General features: G+C 42.3%; 1 protein-coding gene across 1 annotated transcript in view; it reads right to left on the bottom strand.

Moving 5' to 3' along the window:
• Positions 1-20,962, bottom strand: part of LOC311189031 (oxysterol-binding protein-related protein 1-like) — a gene marked incomplete at both ends in the record, with an annotated part of 49,478 nt that overhangs the window by 6,794 nt on the left and 21,722 nt on the right. The window contains one exon of the mRNA XM_084260615.1: positions 2,360-2,522. Coding sequence (XP_084116741.1) covers positions 2,360-2,522 — 163 coding nt within the window. The remainder of the gene's footprint in view (positions 1-2,359; positions 2,523-20,962) is intronic.

Genomic DNA, 20,962 nt, shown 5'->3' with positions numbered 1-20,962 from the left:
TAGTGGCTTCTTCTTTCAACCTGTCAAGTCAAAGATAACAATTCCTCAGCTCAAAGTGCAAGCCTGGTTATGCAACACTCTCACTTCTACACTCACTCCCACGGCAGAGACTTCAAAATTCAGAGAACTGTAACTAGAAAAAGATTGTAGAAAAAATCCTAGAAAAAATACTCTGGAAGTAGTGGCATTTTTCCACTGAAGGGCATTGCAACTTGTCACATCACCCTGTTAAAATACACTGGTGCCTGCACAGTCTCCTATACAGATATTTCATTAATATGTCTCTTTATCCAGATTCAGCATCATTTAACTTAATAAAATACTATCATACTGCAAATAAGGCTTAGCAAAAGCTTTGGAGACCTAGTCTTTGTTTAGATATCTAGAGCTATAAATTTTTAGCTTCTGACAATTTGGCCTTGTCACTGCTCTCATGCAAGTATTTATGAACATATCCTCTGTTTCATTAGCCCAATTACAAAGCCCCTCCCCGCCCTCCATTCCCGAACTCTGCACAAGACTTCCCTGCGCCCACTGTATTATTGTCATAGAGACAAGAAGCCTTCTAGTTGAGACTCCACAACCACAGCAGAAAAGTTAGAAGGTTAGAGAATTACCAGGATTCCACTGATTAAAAAAATACCACCCAAAAAACCTGCTCCAAGAACTAATTCCTTTTGTGCCAATGGTCAAAGTCATAACATGCCTCCAGCAGTCAGGAAAACATCACATTTCCCTTTCCCTAGCTCCCCCTGCCCAAATATTAGAGTTCCCTTCCCCAAACACTTTCAGTGACAGAAAGCCCTAATCACTGCAGAGCACTGAATGCAAACAGCCTGGAGAAGAGAATCTAACACAATTCTGATGAAGCTGACAGTCAAGAGAGTGAGTGTATCCTGGATTGAATTGCAATCCAGATGAATTACGTGAAGTAACTTCTAAAGGAGAGAGAACTGACGTATGCGTTATATACAGTTTTTTAATATATACACATACACGTACATGCTTAACAAGTTTCACAGCTATACAAATCTGCTCCATGTGATCTGCTTGCAGCTTCAAGTGACAAAACACCACCTCTCCCAACCAGAGAGGAGGCTTCTTTCATTCAAGAAGATTTAGAGACCGGCACAGTTCTGAGATGTATAAACTAACAGCTCTTTACAGTGGAGTATTCCCTCACATGCACAAAGCAAGCCTGGCTGGAGAGACTACATTCCAGCAGCACCAGATGAACAAATATTCTCTGCTTTGTTGTGACAAGCAGAAGTGCCTGAGGCCTTGCAGCAGAACCATTCTTTTGGTTCTGGTTGAAGAATCTGTTTCTAGTGTTCCTCTACCTCTTCTCCTCCTTGAAGGCTTGATAAATTTGTTACTGTGCCAAGCAGCAAAGTCTGCTGCTGATTCGCTGTGTTCCTGTGCTAGTGCTATGCATGAGCAGATTCCACCTTGCCTGTTTTTATTCTCCAATTCAGCTGTGTGCTGCAGAACACCTATCAAGGAGTCTGGGAATGCTGCTTTTCTTGTCTGTCCAAAGCATCGGACAGCTCAGCTCACAGAAAAAGTAACCCCATGCATGCCCTTGAAGTATGCCATCACAACCTAATTATCTGCTACAGTTCAGACTATGTTCACCCTCAAGCTTTTCCAGATCCTTCACAGCTGTAGAAAGCTGTGCGCTGTGAGATCACCCAGTTAGAGCTCTTCCTGAGCTGCACTATATACAGCCCCTCTATAAAAATGCAACGCTGTAATCATCTTATGCAATTCAGTTTTCTAAAGAAACGTGATTTGCATGTTCTGTGATGAACTGAAGAGCAGAGAAGGAAAGCAAAGATATTTCAGAAATGCACACAGATTTTGAGTCATCCTTTTCTTCCACCTGTGACACTTAACATACACAAAAAGGGACACAGAACAAGCCTTTCTTAACCTCATTATCCTGCAAAACTAGTGATTTTTATGGATCCACTTGAACAATAAAACACATCACCATGAAGAAAGCCAGTCAGGCTACCAGATACAGTTACATCTCCTAAAATAGGAGTCATATTTTTAAAAATATTTTTAAAAAAAGGGTGTAGACACCCAAGCAATCCAACCTTTCAGGGCTGGCCTGGGGATTTATAACTTTTTATAAGGTGAAACAATGTAATTCTACAGGCCAACTCAGGCAAAATTTTAAGAGCCATTCAAAGCCCATGAAGCATTCTCCTAAAATGAGCCCCACATTAGAAAGAGACAAATTTCACTTAGAGACTGCTCCCACTCCCTCATGCCTCACCCCCCCACATCCTCCCCACCAGCACATCCAACCACATACCTGCTGCTGGCTCACATTCTGGACACCACGACTTACCTGAAAGGGCATCATAGAACTGCTGTTCACTGATGATGCTGAGAGGCGGAGATCCCTTCACCAGGGACTGCTCTAGTTCATGGTGTTCAGTAGCTAGTGTCTCTAATGCTTCTGACAAGATCTTGTTTTTCTCCTGCTCATGCTCCAGTTTCAAATTCCTCACCTATAAGTAGACACATGTATGAATAAAATCTCATCTCTCCGAAATATGCGTAGCTGGGAGCTACTCGGAAAATAGACTTTAATAAATAAATAACTGCCCAACAGCTGGAACTGAAAGCACATGGGATTAACAAGAATATCACATTATTTCTGTGATGACAATAAGGTTGCTACTCAGCATTTTCAGTAGTCAGGAAATCCAACAAGCAAGATCTGGCAGAAATAAATCACAATTACACAAGCGAGCTCGAGACAGCTACACCTTGAAACTGAGGGGAAGTATTTACAGCTCTACTTGCATGACCTTAACTATGGAGCTAGTGATCGGTTTCTACACACACCAGGCTCCTTGTACTGGTCTGCTCTAATTTGGGCCAAGCAGCATCATCTAAATTGAATTACAGAGCAAATGTGAATGCCAGCTACAAATAACTGCAACTGAACTATGAGCCGAAAACATTTAACCCCGAGGATTAAAGGAGGAGGTTGTAAAAGAGATTCCTCTACTAACTGGTTTAAGGCTGACATAAACAGCTCTCCCTCCCTGCTCCCAAAACAGTTTACAGAGGAGCCAGTAGCTGACAAAAAAAAGAAGCCCAGCCACCAGATGGTGGACTTTTTTTAAGCCCACACATGCAATCGGCTCCAGAGATGATGTTATCCAAGTTTTCAGTCCAGAACTAGTAATGGGAGAGCAACATGTCCTTCCTATTTCCTCCTCTTTTTTTTTCTGGTGCTTTCCCACCTCCTCTTTCTGCCAGGCTGTAGCTCAAGGCTCAGGAAAGGCCTTTTTTCCCAGCCTAGCAAGGCCTCATTGTGTACTTCTCCTTCAGTCCCTAAAGCCCTGACACTTCCTTTCTCTTCCTTTCTCCCTTCCAGTCCCTTTCTGAAAGCATCCCCAAGCCCTGCCTTGTCCTCTAGTTTACTCTCAAAGGTCAGTTTACAATGCTAATTCCTTCTGCACTAAGAACACGCAAGGACATGACAATCTCTTGGAACAGTTACAGGGAGAACTTACACACTTGCCTAAGCAACTTATACATATACCAACATTACCTTTTTAAATCTAATTTAAGAACTGTTTGTATGTCCCATCTGGTTACATTTTACATTGAAGCTTTACTTTGGAGGCTTCAGCCCCCTCAGTTATAACAACTCAAATAGCAGATTCAGAGTCAGGCACAAATGAGGGGGTGCAAAGTTAGGAGAGGAGATATTAAAGCAGATTTGCCACTTCCAGAGAAGAGTTTCTATGCTGCAGTACCGTATCCTCTAGAGAAAGATTTACGGAAGCAATTTTCACCCCCTCAGTTGTGCCAAATACTAAATCAGCTGGTTTGGCTGCCAGGCTCTGCGTGTGAACAGGCAATCCAATTAAATGATAATTAAAAGAGTATAAAATTGGGTTGCTAATTGAAAGCAATAAAGCCAGTAAGTCACTAACTAATAGTTTTACCTTGAACAGAATGAAGAAAAGGAGTCTGGACTAGTTACTGTCACTTTCATTTAAAGTTCAGTCTGGCAGTACCACCGAAGCCCATTACCACAACGCTTCGTACCAATCAGATACACCACAGCTAAAGACCCGTTACTAGGCAGCTTCTGCAGGGGTTACACTTTGTGCGCTATCAAATCCTTAAGGAACTGCCCATTTTGAGAGACAGCATCAGTATTTCACTCTCCTTAGAGAGAGAGGGAAAGCAGAGGGCTGAAAATAAAATAGTACTTTTCATTCTCATTAAACAGCAAAGTAAAAGCAGTTATTTTCTTCCAATATTGAGTCAGATGCCTTTATGCTCTGGCATTTGGTTTTGATAAAGGGATCTGAGCAATTTAAATCTTTACCAAAAACTAAGTTGCAATGCTGATTAACAGCACATTCAAAGAAAATCAAAATGTAACAAAACCCTGGTGATTTTTTTTCATGATCTAGAAGCACAGTACTGTAACTAAACAAGCAACAACAGATACAGGCTTATGACACCACCCCACCCCCAAAAAATAATCTTTTAGTGACTTTCAAGTTTCTCTCCCCCATCATAATATGAAGCTATTCAGAATTGCTGAATGTGTACTAGAAATAAATTATCTTTTTGGAAAACAAATAGCCAGCTTTACAATAAGGTTCGCTTTTCTGCCCACTTACAGGCTTCCTAGCTGCCAAACACTTACTAGTACAACAATTAGACACAACTAGCAGGCAACAACAAACCCAAGCTTTTAATCTGTGACATAAGCAGCAAAATACTAGACAGAAGCTAAGGAAAAAAGGAAAACATGTTGAAGTATGCTGCTTGTATCTGAATGAACTGGTTCTAAGGAAATCTTCATTCAATAGCTGGGGGACAGAGATTAAAATTCAGTATATGAGGTTCATCTGTGGTACTGAGCTCATGGTGTGGACACACAACACATTCAGAGAGACAAGAGGCAGCTCTTACAGATCTCTACAGCCCAATTCTCACTGAAGGGCAAGAGCTTACACCAGCAGCTCTTTGAAGATGCTGGTCTGGAAATCCTGTCCGTAACTACACAGTGTCCTTAGGCAGCAAAAGTGGTGTCAATGTGAGAAATAGAAAAATAATTAAAGTGTTTCCACTACTATTATGACTGATTTCATCTGTAGAAAAGGAATGCTTGCAGGTGCAGAGCTAGGACCACCTTTGTGCACTCTACCCAGAGGGTATCCCTGGAGAAATAACCTTGTTTGAAGTAAGCATGCTGCTTATTTTTTATTTTTTTAAACACAAAGCAACTTTACCCAATACCACCATTTTGTCACCTTGCTTTTTATTAGTGATACACCTCAAACCTTCTTGCAGTAATTTGACTGTAAAGGCAGGATGTTTTGTTATGCTTTTTTTTTCACCAGAACCATTCTTCCAAGCTTAATAAGAAACACACAGGCAGACTGGTACTGTTTTCAAAGTGTGAGTTCACTGAACATCATAACTGACCAACCCAGTGACAGGCCTTCCCAAAATGTAAGCAGTAGATTGCTGTTATGCATAATTTTGCCACACTCTTTTTCATTCATAACACTTGGCCAGTTCTTAAGTTAGGAGGGGAATTATTCCATCTTCCTGGCAACTCCACAACCATTTTTTGAGATTACACTTCCACTTTATCTATCTAACTCTTCCCAAAGTTGTTCCACACACACCCCCATCCTTTCTTCAGTGTCCCAACACAAAACCAATTGCAGGATTCCAGAAGAAACCTCCAGACTAGTTTTTAAAATACTTATCACAGAATCTTTAGGATCTATGTATAAAGCAGGCAGATGAGCACAAATGATAAAGAAAACATTTCCTTTCAGAAATTAACGTTTCAGCCTATCAAACTGGATGCAGACAGACTAAGGACTTTCAGTGGAAGGTCATCTGATTTAATGAAGCTGCATTAACCAAGTACCACGGTATTTTACGCAGAAACACAAACATTTACATAAGGTAGTAAATATAACACCAAAGCGATGTAGCTATCAGTGCATACACAGCTCTGGAAACACAGTCTGAGAGTACCCAGGAAAATATCAGAAGAGACACTCTGTCAGCCTGCGTAAGGCACAGCTTGTGACACAGCCACGTGGCTTCTGTACCTTTCATAGTGGTGCCAGAGCTGAGACAGACACAGATGGCAGTTCACATCGCGCTGGGCTCAGCTCCTCATCCTTCAGCTACAGAACGGCTGTCACCTTTCTGATCCTTGCCACTGGTCCCCGCAGTGCCAGTGCCACCAGCGGCGTTAAAAGCCCTTCACCGAGACTGCGGCACAGAGCGCTCTCGCGAGCCCAGCATGAGGCCAGCTCAGTTCCCAGCGTTCCACTGGTCCAGCTACGTACCTCACACCCTTGTCAGGACCTATTATGCAGCAATTACAGTTGTCAATAAAGTTGGGCTTGTGCTTGCACCGTTAGACACTGACAGTTGAGATCAGCCTTGTTTTCATCTTTAAAGAGAATATTATTACAGTGGAACTTCAGATTTCTAATTGCTGATGGAAATTATCCAGCTTTGTCTCTCAGAAGTAAACAACAGGTCATTAACCTTACAGTGACAACCCGATACACTGTCACAGACCCACCAAAATGTCATTATCTAGGCTAGTACAATAATTTAAGAAAAAGAAACCAGACTTCTCCAGCTGAAGAAGTTTCATATCTAAGTTCTGGTAACTGGTTTCACTTCTGGTTGAAATGAATGGGAAACTGCTTCCAACAGCTTCCCATGAGTATCAGAGTCCTTAGGCTGCAAGCACAGAACTGGAAGTTTAAATTGAGTTCTTTTAGCAGTCAGACCTCTATTGTCTTTCCATGCTATTAAAAACCCTGCTAAGCACAAAAGCATGGTTTAGAAGTTAACTCCTTCACTACATATTACTGGCAGAAAGTTCATATGCCTATTCCAAAATACCAAAAAGCTTATCTGTGTGTAAGTAACATCACTTCTGTTGCTTTCTGGACTTTCAGTTTCCGTGAGGTAGATGGGAGACTAGTAACATGCACCAAACCCCTGAAAAAGCCTGAAGTCTTGAACTGTATCAGCTCAGCCTGTAACCAAGGCTTCTCTGTGCATCTTGAAGACATCTCAGTACAATACACAAAATACTTGCTTTGTTTGGTGCTGGAGGCTTTTAATTTAAATTAATGCCCAACAACAGTGGCACTTTTGTGGTGCAGTAAAGGGACACAGCACTGTACATCCAGCTAATAAATGATCATCTCACCAACATGCTATTGCAGCTGCAAGTAAACCCTAAAAACACCACACAGCAAACAAAGCACCAAGCACACACAGACATTTCAACCATAGGTTGGGCTACCTGCCTTTAACATCAGAATAACAACTTAAAAGATAGCATACCTTAGCTCTAGGTTCTCCTGGGCTGAGAGAGAGAAGAGACTGACTGCACAACACTGTGGTGTGGTTTAGTTGAATTTGACTTGCAAAAGCACTCAGCTTCAGTATTAGGAATGTCAAAAATATGCAGACTTTTGAGTTGTGTAGGACAGAAGAGCCCCCTCTTTCATGTAGCAACCACGCAGGGATCTGAAGTTAGGCCGCCCAAGCGTCAGCATGACACGTACCAATCCTGCTCTGCCGTAGCTGAGCGCAGGAAAGCAGCCTGTGACACAGCCTCACCAACGCCTCGCACTGCTCGGAAGCAGGGTTTTGGTTTCCCAAATGGATGGCTTTGTCCAACTGCCACAGAAATTCCATCCTCCCCAGAACGTCACCGCTTGCGGGACATTTGCCATGAAGCAGAGACACGAGGTGCAAGTTTTCAGCTACAGCGGCTACTCCAGCGCCTGGCTGGCAGCTCACACGTAACCACAGAAATGCAAAGATGCTGCTGTAGCAGAACTTACAGGTTTCTGTGGATATCTCCTGACATTAAACAATGTAAACCTGCTTTCTTTAATGAAGCAAGTGCCAATCAAACCTGCCATTTGTTTCACACTACAGCTATTCATATGAAACCGTGAAGTTTCTAGGGTCGGCTGCTCCAAAAGGACACACAATTCTGAAAGACAGAACCTACAAAACTGCCTCATAACGCATTACACTGTGGAAAACTACTCACAGGAAGCACTTGGAATCCAAATTCTTTCCTTTTGTCCTTTTGACAAGCAAAAATCCCTCAAAAAAATCTGGGGCTAAGAATGCAAATCACCACCTCAATGCAGCCAGTTTGATACATACACTGTTTGTCTACTCTAACAGACAAGAGCACATAGTTGCAATTTTGCTGCTAGTACAATAGTCTCTATCACTAGTGCTTCCTTGCATAAGCCAGTTCTTTGTGGTGACCAGTTTAAACCAGCGATGAGTACATCTGTTCTTTTACATTTAAGGTAAAATGACAACTACATAGTTCCAAGAAAAGTCAAGTCTGCCTCCATGCCTTGAACAAACCTCATCTTTTCACCTCATCATGGATGAAGTGTGAAGATTTTTAATATCTTCCCCAAGGCACATCTTTAAAGCATGCTACTGCAACACTAATTCTATAGGATATGCTTCTGTTAGAAAAGTGGGTTTAGATCTTCTGCTACCTAAAGTAGGACTAAGTTGTTGCTTGAGCAGATACTGAAAGCTGAAACTAGTTGCTCTCATGTGGAGTTCTCACAGTTTTAACCACATTTGAGTTTCAGAGGAAGTTTTCCAGAGTTAGTTATAAAAAGGCTTTTTACCTCTACTCATGGGACTTAACTCCCACTAAACACACATTAGTATACGACATGAATATGTACAACCCTGCTTTTCTCCCAGCCCTCCCCCCACTCCACCCCCAAAAAGAGGAGCAGTTTTACTTTCAGTATGTTTCTTTGCAAGCACGTCTCAGGTATTTGAAGTACTAGAGAAAGGAATGAGTGCTTTATGTATACTCCTATGACACACCATAAAACTGCAAGTATAACAGCTCACATTAAAGCAAAAAGCAGTGTTCCCAAACAGACGCCATCAGTTTCGCAGACACATCACTAGATTCCTAAAAGCCCTAAAGCATGTAAATATTTTATACAAAACTTTTGGAGCTCCTTTCTGTTTACATAGGCCGTTCCACAGAGTCCCCCAGCTGACTCACCACTCCTCAGCGCCATCAACCACAAGGAACTTGCAACAAACATCTGCTATCTTAACATACGTTAAGGCCTTGTATCATAATTCTTAATTTGCTGGAGTAAACTAGGTCTTTTAGACTTCATCAAAGCCTTGGCTCACCCCAGGGTACAGGGGACCGATTCGAAACAGTCACACTTCAACCATTGTTCCTCGCTTCCCTTCTCTCTCTCTCTCCATGCTATAAGCTTACCGTTTAGCCAGCTTCAGAGATCTATCAGATCTCCAGTTAAAAATAGACTAGTCAGATAGCACTTGCCAGTGGCTTGAACTACTGCTAGTGCAACTACTGAAATGCAAAACAAGACGCGCCGAGTTAATCAAGGAGGTAAGCTGAGCTCACTGATGATAGGCAAAGGGTTACTTACTGTATCACAAGACAGCATCAGCCTTCATCTCCAAAGTCTGGCCAGCTGACTCTACAGCTACAGCATCAGAATGTCACATCGCACTGAGATCATCACATTCAGAAGTGAAAAAAGCTTCAGAAGACTAACATAAGATTTTGCTTTCCTTCAGACCCACATACAGGAAACATCACTAATAAAGTTCCTTTTTGTACAGAGGCTGAAAAAAACCACCTCCCCCATACACAGAAGCAAACCCAATACATACCACATTGGAGTCCTAGCAATCTGTTCACTTATATCCCAACTCAAAGTCTACAGAAGAAACCAAAGACTTCATAAATCAAGTCACAAGACTCCGCTTCAATCGTTCCCCAGATGAGCACAAGGATTCATTGTTAGTCAACTATGAACATTCACCTCTAAAGTTCAGGGGGAGGAGTTTAGCTGCACTGATTTGGAAAGGCTACCTTTAAAATTCTTATTTTTTTAAATTACAACATTGTAACATTTCCCCATGTTTGATTTATTAAAATAATAACATTCTGCTAATGAAGAACCAAATGTGATCATAGAACTTTGAACAAGGCAGTGGAATCGCTGCTAGAAGCAAGAGCCAAGTTATCATCCTCACAGAAGAAACTCAGACTTTGGCAGGACTATGTCAACCCAGCAGACATCAAGGCAGTAAGAAAACTGTTATTCCAGGAAGAGCTGGAGATGCTGAGAGCAGTCACCACGCTTCTCCCAACATAAAGATCTATTATAAAGAATCATAATTCCAGGCTGCCTGGATTAACAGTTTCCGAACATCCGCATGCTAGGAACAAAGACTGCTTGCCTCCCCCTTTTCCATGCTAAAGGACTGAACACTTCCTCCTCAGCATGGATCATGCTGCCTTCCTTACCCTCTCGTTTCCACATTTGGCTATGTCAAAGTTTGTTTATGCAGAGGTTGATAAAACACCAGAGTTTTCAACCAGTGGAGAACGTTGCGGTTCTGAGCCAAAAACCTGCCTAGGAGTGTAAGAACAAACTGTAAAGACTTCACTTCTCATTGCACATTAGAAGGATGGTTTTGGCTTAAACACTTAGTTTTAAGCATTATCATCAGAGACATTGCTTTCTTCAAAGTGATTCTGCTCTGGTCAAGACTTAACAGGTCTTTTTCTGGTTTGTTTCTAAAGCGGAACAATGTGATTCCAAGTCTTCCTCTCAAAAGTATTTGTTTTTTATATTTTACTTGGACAATTTAACAGTAAATTGATAAATCTCCTGATGTCTACTTAGGTTGGAGAGCTGCAGAAGTAACCAGTTTTCAAGGTACATTTTGTCCCTACTTGTGTTGCAGTATTATAATAATTAGTCAAATATCAGGACTTTAAACAAAAAGTCTTCTGATTTTGCCATTTTTAGTGAAGTATTGTTTCTATTCTGAGTAAAACTGAAATTAAATATGGCTGCTATTCACATCTGCCAATAGCTTATGCCAAAACAAGCTGGGACTGAATGACATCAGCAGTGATGTATGTGGTTTGGGAAGCTCGTTTCAAGTTACAGAGCTACAACACTACCAGTAAAAAAACCACACCCCAGAGATATTTTGCTGCCCTAGTAAGATTAAGCATCTATTTCCTCAAAGGCACATGCCACAAGTAACCCTACCTAACCTAAGGGTCTCATTCAAGCTGATATGTTGTGCCAACAGGCCAGAACAGTGCATTGCTGCACGTTTGCAAAGCCAGTAGGGCCCTTTTTTTTTTTTTTTTCCTCTTCATTTTTTTTTCTTTTGAGAGACTCTGGACATCTTTGTAATCTTTGCAGTTTGCTAGCCTCTCAGAGGCACCACACTCGCTTCAAGATGCAAGGGTTCTTAAGAACGCACAAAGGAAACATTTCCTTTTTATTCTTTAGGACTGTTTTGAAACTAGATCTTAAAGCAGTTTTGATCTAACTACTTCCCTTAAGCATTCTTTGCTATATACCACTGATTACTTTGATCAACCCCTTTGCAACTTCTCCTCCACACTTCATCCCAGTTGGATCACAGCGAAGGCATGTATTCATGTTTTCTCTTTGAAGCAACTGCCATGTTTTTGCTATGTTTTTGTTGGCTCTTGCTGGCTTACTAATGCTGCTACACAACTGGACACGTTGTTCACTCAGAGTGGAAACAGCTTCCTATTAAAAAATTAACACTTCCGAAGCTGGTTGTGTGTTTTACAGGATCCATGCTGTGAGTCTTGTTAATTATTCACAAAGAATAACTGTCAGCTTTTTTTAAAAAGCAGTTCCAAAACAAACATGCATTCTGTACAGCTGTTCTGCATTTATGCAAAACTCAGATTTATTGGTTTTTATTTCATTTTGGATGCTGGCCAAACTAGTGAAAAATGAAAGAAAAAGAAAAAAAAAAGTTGAACTCCTCCATGGGCCAGTAGTCGATGGTGAGTTTCATAACGCAGTGCTGGAGCTCTGATCTCCAAAAAACCAAATCCACCTTGGAATGCATTCCCATTTGTGTAGCCCAGAACAGGCTCTTCTCAGCTTCCCAATATTCAGAATTCATAGACAGACACCAATGCAGAAAACACACTGCAGATTTCAGGTGGCCTTGCAGCATTAAGAATTTTATCTTAAAGATGGTTTTCCTCTCACTCTTTTGTCCTTATCCCTAAGCAGGCAGACATCAGCTAAGCCCTGGGTAGGCCGGTAAGATGTTTCCTGAAATTAGAGTGTGTTGTACAGAAGTTCATCTGGCAGTTAGGGCCAGAAATTAGAGTGTGTTGTACAGAAGTTCATCTGGCAGTTAGGGCAGACAGATAACCATGCTTTCGGCTACAGAAAACAAAATTGAAAGGTCACAACCTAAAATCAAATTAGCAAAGGACATTTGCATATTGAGAACGAAATCTAAACCACTGCCGCCTCATTTTTCTAAGAAAAAATTGCTAGAGTCTAAAATCACTACAATTATCCTAAAATATGGTACCTACTGATATATTACAAGGAAACACTACAGAGCACCATCATTGCCATGCAGAACAACTAGATAATCCAAATATTCCTACTCAGTTCATAAAGAGAGTGCAACAGATCTCCTACCTCAAACACTTTTGCCTTTATCTGATGGCAGTCTTTGTTTTCGTTATTTTTACTTTCTGTTGCAATAATTCAGCCTGTTACTCGTTGCTACTCGGGTCCTTCTTGCGCAACAAAGTCAAGATGAATTCAGCAGATAAAAGCAGCCAGCTTCTCCCTGAGATACAGGCTCATCACTGCAGTGAAGCTATTTACTGATACATCTATTTCTTACTCCCCAATATGCAAACCAGCAGCACCTACAGTTGGGAGGAAGAAGTAGCCCCAGCTTAAACTTGTAGTAAGTTCTTCTATGAACTTCTCCAATAAATCAATTAGAGGGCTGGATCACCTCTCCCATGAAGGCAGGTTGAGAGAGTTGGCCTTGCACAGCCTGGGGAAGGGAAGGCTCTGGGGATGCCTCACAGCAGCCTTAAAATACTTAAAGGAGGCTTCTAAGAAAGATGGGGGCAAACTTTTTACTAGGGCCTGTTGCAACAAGACAAGGGGCAATTGTTTTAAATGCAAAAGAGGGTAGTTTCAGACTAGATAGAAGGAAGAAATTTTTTATGATAAGGATGATGAAACACTAGAAGAGGTTGCCTAGAGAGGTGGTAGATGCCCTCTCCCTAGAAACATTCGAGGTCAAGTTGGACAGGGCTCTGAGCAACCCCGTTGCTCATTGCAGGGAGGCTGGACTATTTGGCCTGTAAAGGTTCCTTCCAACCCAACTACTCTATGACAAAACACTGGCTACTATATTAAAACTAGAAGGTGTATTTGATTAAGTTGGAAGAAACATCAAGAACTTTCCCCACCCCAAGCTGAAGCAGGATCCAGCTGAAGCAGCACCAACTGAAAAACTGCTCTTCAGATTCAGTAAACTGTAAGTTGGAGCAAAGACAACAGTAAAAAAAAGAACACCTGACTATGTTATCACCTGATCTATCACACATGGTTCCCTGAAGTTGTCTAAAACTACCATACTTGACTGCCTCAAGTACTGTGTGGGTGTTTGAAGATCATTCAGGCTAGAGAAGAGAAAAGCTCAGGGCTGACCTCCTCAATCTAGATAAATATCTAAAGGGAAGATACAAAGAGGACGAAGCCACGCTCTTCTCAGTAGTAGCTGCTGACAGGACCAGATACAACGGGGACAAACAATCACAGGAGGTTCCCTCTGACTGTCAAAAGCCACTTTTTACTGTGAGGGTGACCAAGCACTGGCACAGGATGCCAAGAAGAATTGTGGAGTCTCCATCCTTGGAGACTCAAAAGCCATCTGGATGAGGTCCTGTGCAACCAGTTCTAGGTGGTCCTGCCTGATCAGTGGGAGTGGACCAGAGGACATCCAGAGGTCTCTTCCAAGCTCAACCATTTTTTTTATTCTCTGAGATTAGAGTTTAGCCCTTAGCCTGAAATGTAGCTTCAGACCTGGAGGAGATACAGGTCAGACACAACTAGGTTTCTGCTATCCATAGGCACAGATGCAACTGTCTAATGTTTCAAGCCATCTTAAAGGCTCAGCCAGCTCATTTTCACCTCAATTTGATTTGTCTGACCTTGCAGCAAGGTGTTTCAGCAGAACAACAGACAATACAATTTGCTGCACAGCACAGGATACTTCCACAATTAATAGTTGTCTTGGCATTTCCAGAAAGATATGAACTACTGACATATATGGATTACCACATTATCTAGAGATGCTACATCATTATTTTCACAACTAAAGGTTATTTCCCACTACAGTGATAAAATACCTGTCAGCAACTGTGCCCACCTATCAGTTCAAACCCTCCAAGTTCCTGCAGATGCTTTTCTGCTACTGTAGATCTGCACAAGGCCTAGAAGCTGATGCTCTGGCCAATTAAATTATTGCCAAATAAGGCAAGAGTAGTTTTGTTCTGTCTTTTCTCACACCATAGCTCTTGACTTAAAGAAAGGGACCTCCAACAGAGACACTATTAAATTTCAAGATTGATATGAAGCTGTATTTCTATTCAGGGGGCAAACAATGTATCTGAACAAGTTTATGTTGTGGAAACTGCATGGCTTTGGCAACACAAAACTCTCTGAAGCAGATGAAAGTTTATAGTATACTTCTGTGACTAAACTCTTTTCTACTTCTAAGCTAAGGAGAACCCCTACATTATTATGTACAATGCAGACTTTCTTCAAATAAGCATGCTTTGAAGCCATTCTCAGTCTCCTACTCTATGTATGGATTCAAGAGGTCTTGCATTTATGTCGAAGTTTTAACATGAATAATGTAGCAGTGACAAGCATGAGAGAAGGAAAAACAATTCTTACTCAAAACCACTAAACTGAGTCCATGTTTACCTTACTAGGGGCTTAACATAAAGCTGTGCAAGGAAAGTAAGCACATCACAGGTGTCACTCCCAAAACACATTCTATAAAGATGAGACACAGATAAGACCTAACCTTACGGAAAAGCCGGACATCCTCTTTTACTGGACTCCCCAGGATATTCACAAGAAATGGATACATTTTATTTGTAAGAGGCTCTCTATTTTACTACTCCTTTGCTGCAACATTCAGCTCAGCTCTTTACTATAAATGGAGATTCATTTGCCTTGCTTGTGCTTACCCACTATCCTTGTAGGACAGCACAGGCCTGCATTTCCCATTTGTACATAACACCGTACATATTTATTTTTAAAGTATATTACTGATGCATTTAAAAGGGGATAATGTTAAGAAGAATAAAAGCACTCTTTGGAGAAAGGCATTACTCACATTCCTTGATGACCAGAGCTTGCATGTACCTTCAAGGAAAGCTGCAATACCAGCGATTTATTTTCAGTACCTAAACACTTTCTAAACACAGCCCCTTTACCAATTCTAGCAATAACCTCAGTGACTCAGCAGTCAGCATTATACACATGGTATTTCTTCACTGGACAGCACAGCAGAGATAACACACTTATGAATGTTAATATTAAAGGAAAAAAAAAACAACTTTTCAAGTCACTGTCAGTCTGGAAGGAGGGGGGAGGGAGGCCAAGAAGTACGCGTTCAGCTCATGAGATTAAAAATCAGAGGTCAAATTCCACAATGGCTTAACTCTACTGTAAAATGCTATCAGCTCTGAGGAGTCATTGAACAAGCAACTGAAAAAAAAAAAAAGCAGGTCTGATGGAAAGGCCATGATTGTGGCCAGGTGGAGTAAAAACACACCCACAACAAACCCACAACACACCGTCCCACTTCCACTAGTACTGTCTAAATTGGAAATCATACATGTTATTCTCCACAGCTAGAAGAGCCCCATATTTTATGGAGCCAGTAGTGACTAAAATAGACCAGCTAAAAACACAGCAAAGAACAGAAAATTTTAGACTCAGTCAACCTGCTTTATTCAAGGAAAGGCTACACAGTTGCACATGAGCAGCCTACTAGGCCACAAGGCAAGCAATCTGAAATCACTGACATTTAAGCAGCCTAAATAAAACATACCAAAAGTTCCACCACATGGCAAACTTAAGATGATTTGACAATTGTTAAGTGATATAAAGCCTTAAGTTACTTGGAGACAATGCCTTTAAAACAACCTTGCACAAAACAGATAGGTAATAAGTTAAATATTGTATTTCCCTCAAAAGCGCGTGTTAATATCTGGACAGGTACTGGACAGGCCACATGAAGTTTTTCATATGTACAGGGGGGGTTTATTAATATTATTATAAGCAATTAGCATTTATCAGCTTTACATGGAAAAAGGCATTATCTATGTCCTAAGTTTCAAGAAAGAAAAGTCAGTGGAGAACATTCAGAAAATGAATAAATGTGTGGGACCACAGTCACTCAGTTCAGTATTTTGGTGTTTTTTGTGTAGCTGAGACAAAACCAAACCACCCAACCAGACCACAGCTGCAGTTAAGTATCTCACACACTTGCATGGAAAATCCCAGCAAAGTTAGTAAATACAGTGCTATGCACAGAGGTTAAACCAGCCTTAAATCTAGGGGTTTGACACTTCATTTTTGTCCTTGTATGTTACCAGTCCTCAGCTGACAACACACTGGCTGTCTAGGAACTAGCAAGTTTTGGAACTCCACTGTTCACCCATTCTTCCAAAACACATCACATACACGTTACAGCAGAACACTGAAAACAAGTTCACCAGCTTTACATGCCACTATGAAATTACAATTACGCTGTAAGGAGAAAAGTCTCACTCCAGATTGTTTTCTAAGCATGGAGAGGAAAACAAACAATACCTTCTCATAACAGAACAACACAGGAAATTGCCTTGTTACGTATTTCTTTTCTGTTCCTCATCAACATACGGAGACAAGATCACTGGTTTTCAAATGCATCCACAGAGAACAGAATTGCTAATTCCTATTTTAGAAGCTTACTGTATCAAGTACTATTTCATTAAATTTGATTGTTGCTTGATCTTTCCTCCCTGCAGCCTCAGCTAAACCCCTTCTCTGTGTTTTTACATAAAAAAATAAAAACCCCAAAGAACTCATAGACAACCTCAGAAGCAAACCTCAGAGCAAGCGCTGCAGAAGCCCAGTGAGAAGGGGGTCTCCTTTCAAGTTAGTGTTTTTATACTGTTTCCCCAGAGGCCCACAATCAGATTCTAAGTTAGTTTACACAATGCTGCTTAACCACCAAGCAAAAAAAAACAACACCAAAAAACCCTACAAGTCAAGCTTTGAAAAAGCATGAATCCACTCTAGAAAGTACAAGAACAGGTTAGCAGTGTGCTTTGAGTTGGGCAATGCAGTAGCAAGTGGAGAATGCCTTCAGACAAGTTGCATGACCAGCTTTCATGCAGGCTCACAGAGATAAAAGTCAGCAAGAGTTTCCCTGGAAACTCCAGAGTCACTGGAAATCAGAGTGTCACTTTGCCAATTGATTGTATTCAAATTTAACCAGCTACAACGAAAATAGTTAACTTCTGAAGTGCACATTATTAAGGGCAAAAAAAATAGTTGGGACCCTGATGGACTGCAAAGACCTGTAGCCTTCCTCTTTTGCCCTATGTCAAGCCAGGACCATCTGCCATCCAGAAGCCTTTCATATTCAGCACCCGACCAAGGATCTTATTGACTGATGTAAGCATTCTGTCAACACACATAATACCCTTTTATAAGAGAAAGGCAGTAATATTTACTTATCTTTTCCATGAATAGAGTCCCAGTATTTGTTATTTTAAGAAGCTTCTGTCTAGCCTGCTGCTTAGCTTCTCTGCCCACTCGGGTGACCTATTCAGTTTTGGCTGCTCTAGAATAGCTGGATAGTCTCAGAAAAAAAGGTTAAGTTCTTCAACTCCCCTATCTCCTAGATTCTTTGGACTCATTAAACTGTTTCCTTTACATGCTGTCTTCACAGACCTGTAGTCTATCTGCAAGGCTGTAGTACAGTGGTAGAAAGAATGTGTTCCCAGAGGAAGAACTCTGCCATCTGCAAACGTTTCACTATCAAATTCCTCCAATTTGAATATCTCATCTTTAGAGCTTTAGCACAGATGAGACACATTTGCATATACAGCACTCAAAAATTAGTGCAGCGAGAATCACCGAGGCATGACTAGAACTGCTGATGTTCTATCAGGATAAAATACCTGCCAAGTGACCTTCCTGTGGGTAGCTCTGTTCTCTTGCATGCCATGCCTGTACATCATTCCACAGCACATGATATCCCACAATCCTCTATGTAAGGGAAAATTACCAGTCTTCACCCAGGCACTTGGTTGAGCATGGGGAACCTTCCAACTACCTTGTTATTTTCAAACAAGCTGTACTAGGTGTTTCTAGTATACTATTCTATGCATTTAGAGGGTGGAGAAGAAGTAGGGTCAGGCCAGCTAGAGATTCGTACAAACGATAAAGGTTTTCTCTATGCAGACACACCTTGGGAGTCTCTACTGCTCTCCTTCCCAGAGTTTACAGACAGAACAGTGTTTTGATTGTTTGGGGCATTACCTACAGGCCTTCACACACTGACATCCTGGCTTGATTTCCAACACTTTCAGCAAGAGCTACAGACCAGACCAGGTAACAGCATTGCTCTGTTGTGCTCCAGTGACCGAAAGGAAGAGGAAAAAAACCTGGGCTGTCACCTATCATTAAGTAAAGAGAAGAGAAACACAGGCACTGGATTCATGACTTGAGGGGCTGGGGCTTCTATAGTTCTAGGTCTAGTACAACAGTCAGCCAAGGCATGACCCCCCTCCTCCTACCAGAAGTCATGAAATCAACCTCTTTCTTTGCTTCCTTGGTTTTAGCTGAGACCTTCATCTCTCCTTCCCCCACATGAAAGGCTCCCAAGACCTGACAGAGGTTAATGTAGCTGACTGTATTGCCAGACGGCAGAAAAGGACTGCTGATGGACTCCAGGCTTTTGTAGACAGATTTCCTCTGGCTACTGGGACCAAAGGTTCTCCCTTGACAGCAAAATGACATGACTGCTTCCCTGATACACACTGCCACAAGGAAGCACATAATAAAAGATGTCTCATTAAGAAGTCACCTGGACACAGCTTACAGACACCTTCTTCATTCATGATCCAGTAACACCCATGCTGCCACATCTCCCAGATCACAAGCCAGACACGTATTAAAAGCAATTATTTGTATCCCAAAGAGTATGCACACATTCATTCACAAGAGTGCACACACATCTAACCCGGGGCCATTAATTTATCTTTCCAAGAAATAGGAAATAAACTAAGGCAGTACACTGAACTTCTAGAGATTAGTATTTGCTACTTAAACTGCATGCACATTTTTATTTACTGTACATCAGTTAGACATACAAGAAATAGCATGTTATGCCACAGTAAAGATAACTAAATCCAAGGACTATGACCCACAGTATTTTGACCTTAATGCTCCTGTAAAAAAAATGACAACCTTAATTTTCTGCCCCGCTGAGTACACAAGTCATTTAATCCAAGAAATAGAAGGAATCTTTCCAGAATCCCTTATCATCAACTTGTAAACAAATCCCCTTAAAAAAAAAAACCCAAAACAACACACAACCCCCCCAACCCAAACTAGAAAGAATGGCAACACCTACAAACAAGGAAGATCAAAGCCACAAACACACTACAAATGAAGTCATCCTACAACTAGCATCTGTTCTGAACTTCTACAATGCAAGCTCTTAACTGACTGTTAAATATAACCTTTGATGGTAAAAGTGAAACTTAGGATCCTGAGTCAAGATGCTCGTATCAGCAGGCTCTATTTAGAACCCGGTTAACGAAGAAGCACGCTTTGGTGGTGTTTTGTTTTTAACAAAACCCAGACGATTTCTTTAAAGAACACCTCTCCTATCGGTTTCATGCAGCTTCGGTGCATGCAGCTCAAGTACTAGAGATAAATGTTAAACTCACCCAGAAAATCCGGCACAGATAATAGCATGCAAATAACCTTAAGTTAAAGCTTCTTCTACCAGCACATACAATTAGCTTAGAATAAAAAAAAAATGTATAAATCTAGAATTAAACTGCTTTTGGAATGCAGGTTCTGGTATCTGCTAGAAATAGTACAAGGGAAGTCCTGCTTTGAAACAATACTTCCTAACCTTGTGCCAAAGTCACTGCAGAAAACGTTTCGAGTTGCACTAGCTCCGGCACAAACGCCTCAATAAATACTGAGATTAAAGCAATCAAATTCTCCTTTTTCTCCCCCTCACACGTTAGAATTGCACAGCAAAAAAAGTACCCGCGGCTCGCCTCTACCTTCCTCTGCCTGACACTGAAGGGTTCGCCCCAATGTCAAGAAGGAAAAGCCACCCACCCCAAGCCCATCACGCCGCACGCTACATACCGCGGAACCGATTTCGGGAAGGCAGGCGGCTCCGAGACCTGGCCCCGCACGGCTGGAAAAGCCGCCCGGGGTTGCAGCGGCGGCACCTGCCGGGCCCGGGCGCGCAGCGGGAGGCCGCTTCACCTTGCACCACTCCGCGGACTCGGGCGGATGCCCCGGCGCGGCGCAGGGCAGGGCGGGGGAGCAGCGCCCGCCCCGCGCAGCCCGCGCACTGCTCCGCGCACCGCCAGGGCCAGCGGATCCCGCCGATCGCGGGGCGGGGGTGGGGGGGTGAGGGATGGGAGAGAGGGCGGAGGAAACCGACCCGAAATAGCGGGGCGGCAAGCAGCCGGATCCCAGCCCGCCTAAAAATGGCCTGACAGAGCGAACGCTCCCGCCCCTGCCCCGCCCCCGGGGCCCCTGCCCGCCGTTCCCCAGCCGGGCGCAGGGCGGCCCCGCCGTAGCCGCAAGGTTCGCGGGTCCCAGAGCCCGCCGGGTCCGCTTCGCACAACCCCCCGCCGCAGTAGGTTATTTTTGGAAGCTCCCCCACCCCCTCCGCTCCCCTGTATGGCGTCACGGCAACTCCCGCCGTGCGG

This window comes from Gallinula chloropus (genome assembly GCF_964237585.1).
Source record: "Gallinula chloropus genome assembly, chromosome: 2".
NCBI lineage: Eukaryota > Metazoa > Chordata > Aves > Gruiformes > Rallidae > Gallinula > Gallinula chloropus.
This window is presented reverse-complemented; position numbering and strand designations above follow the sequence as displayed.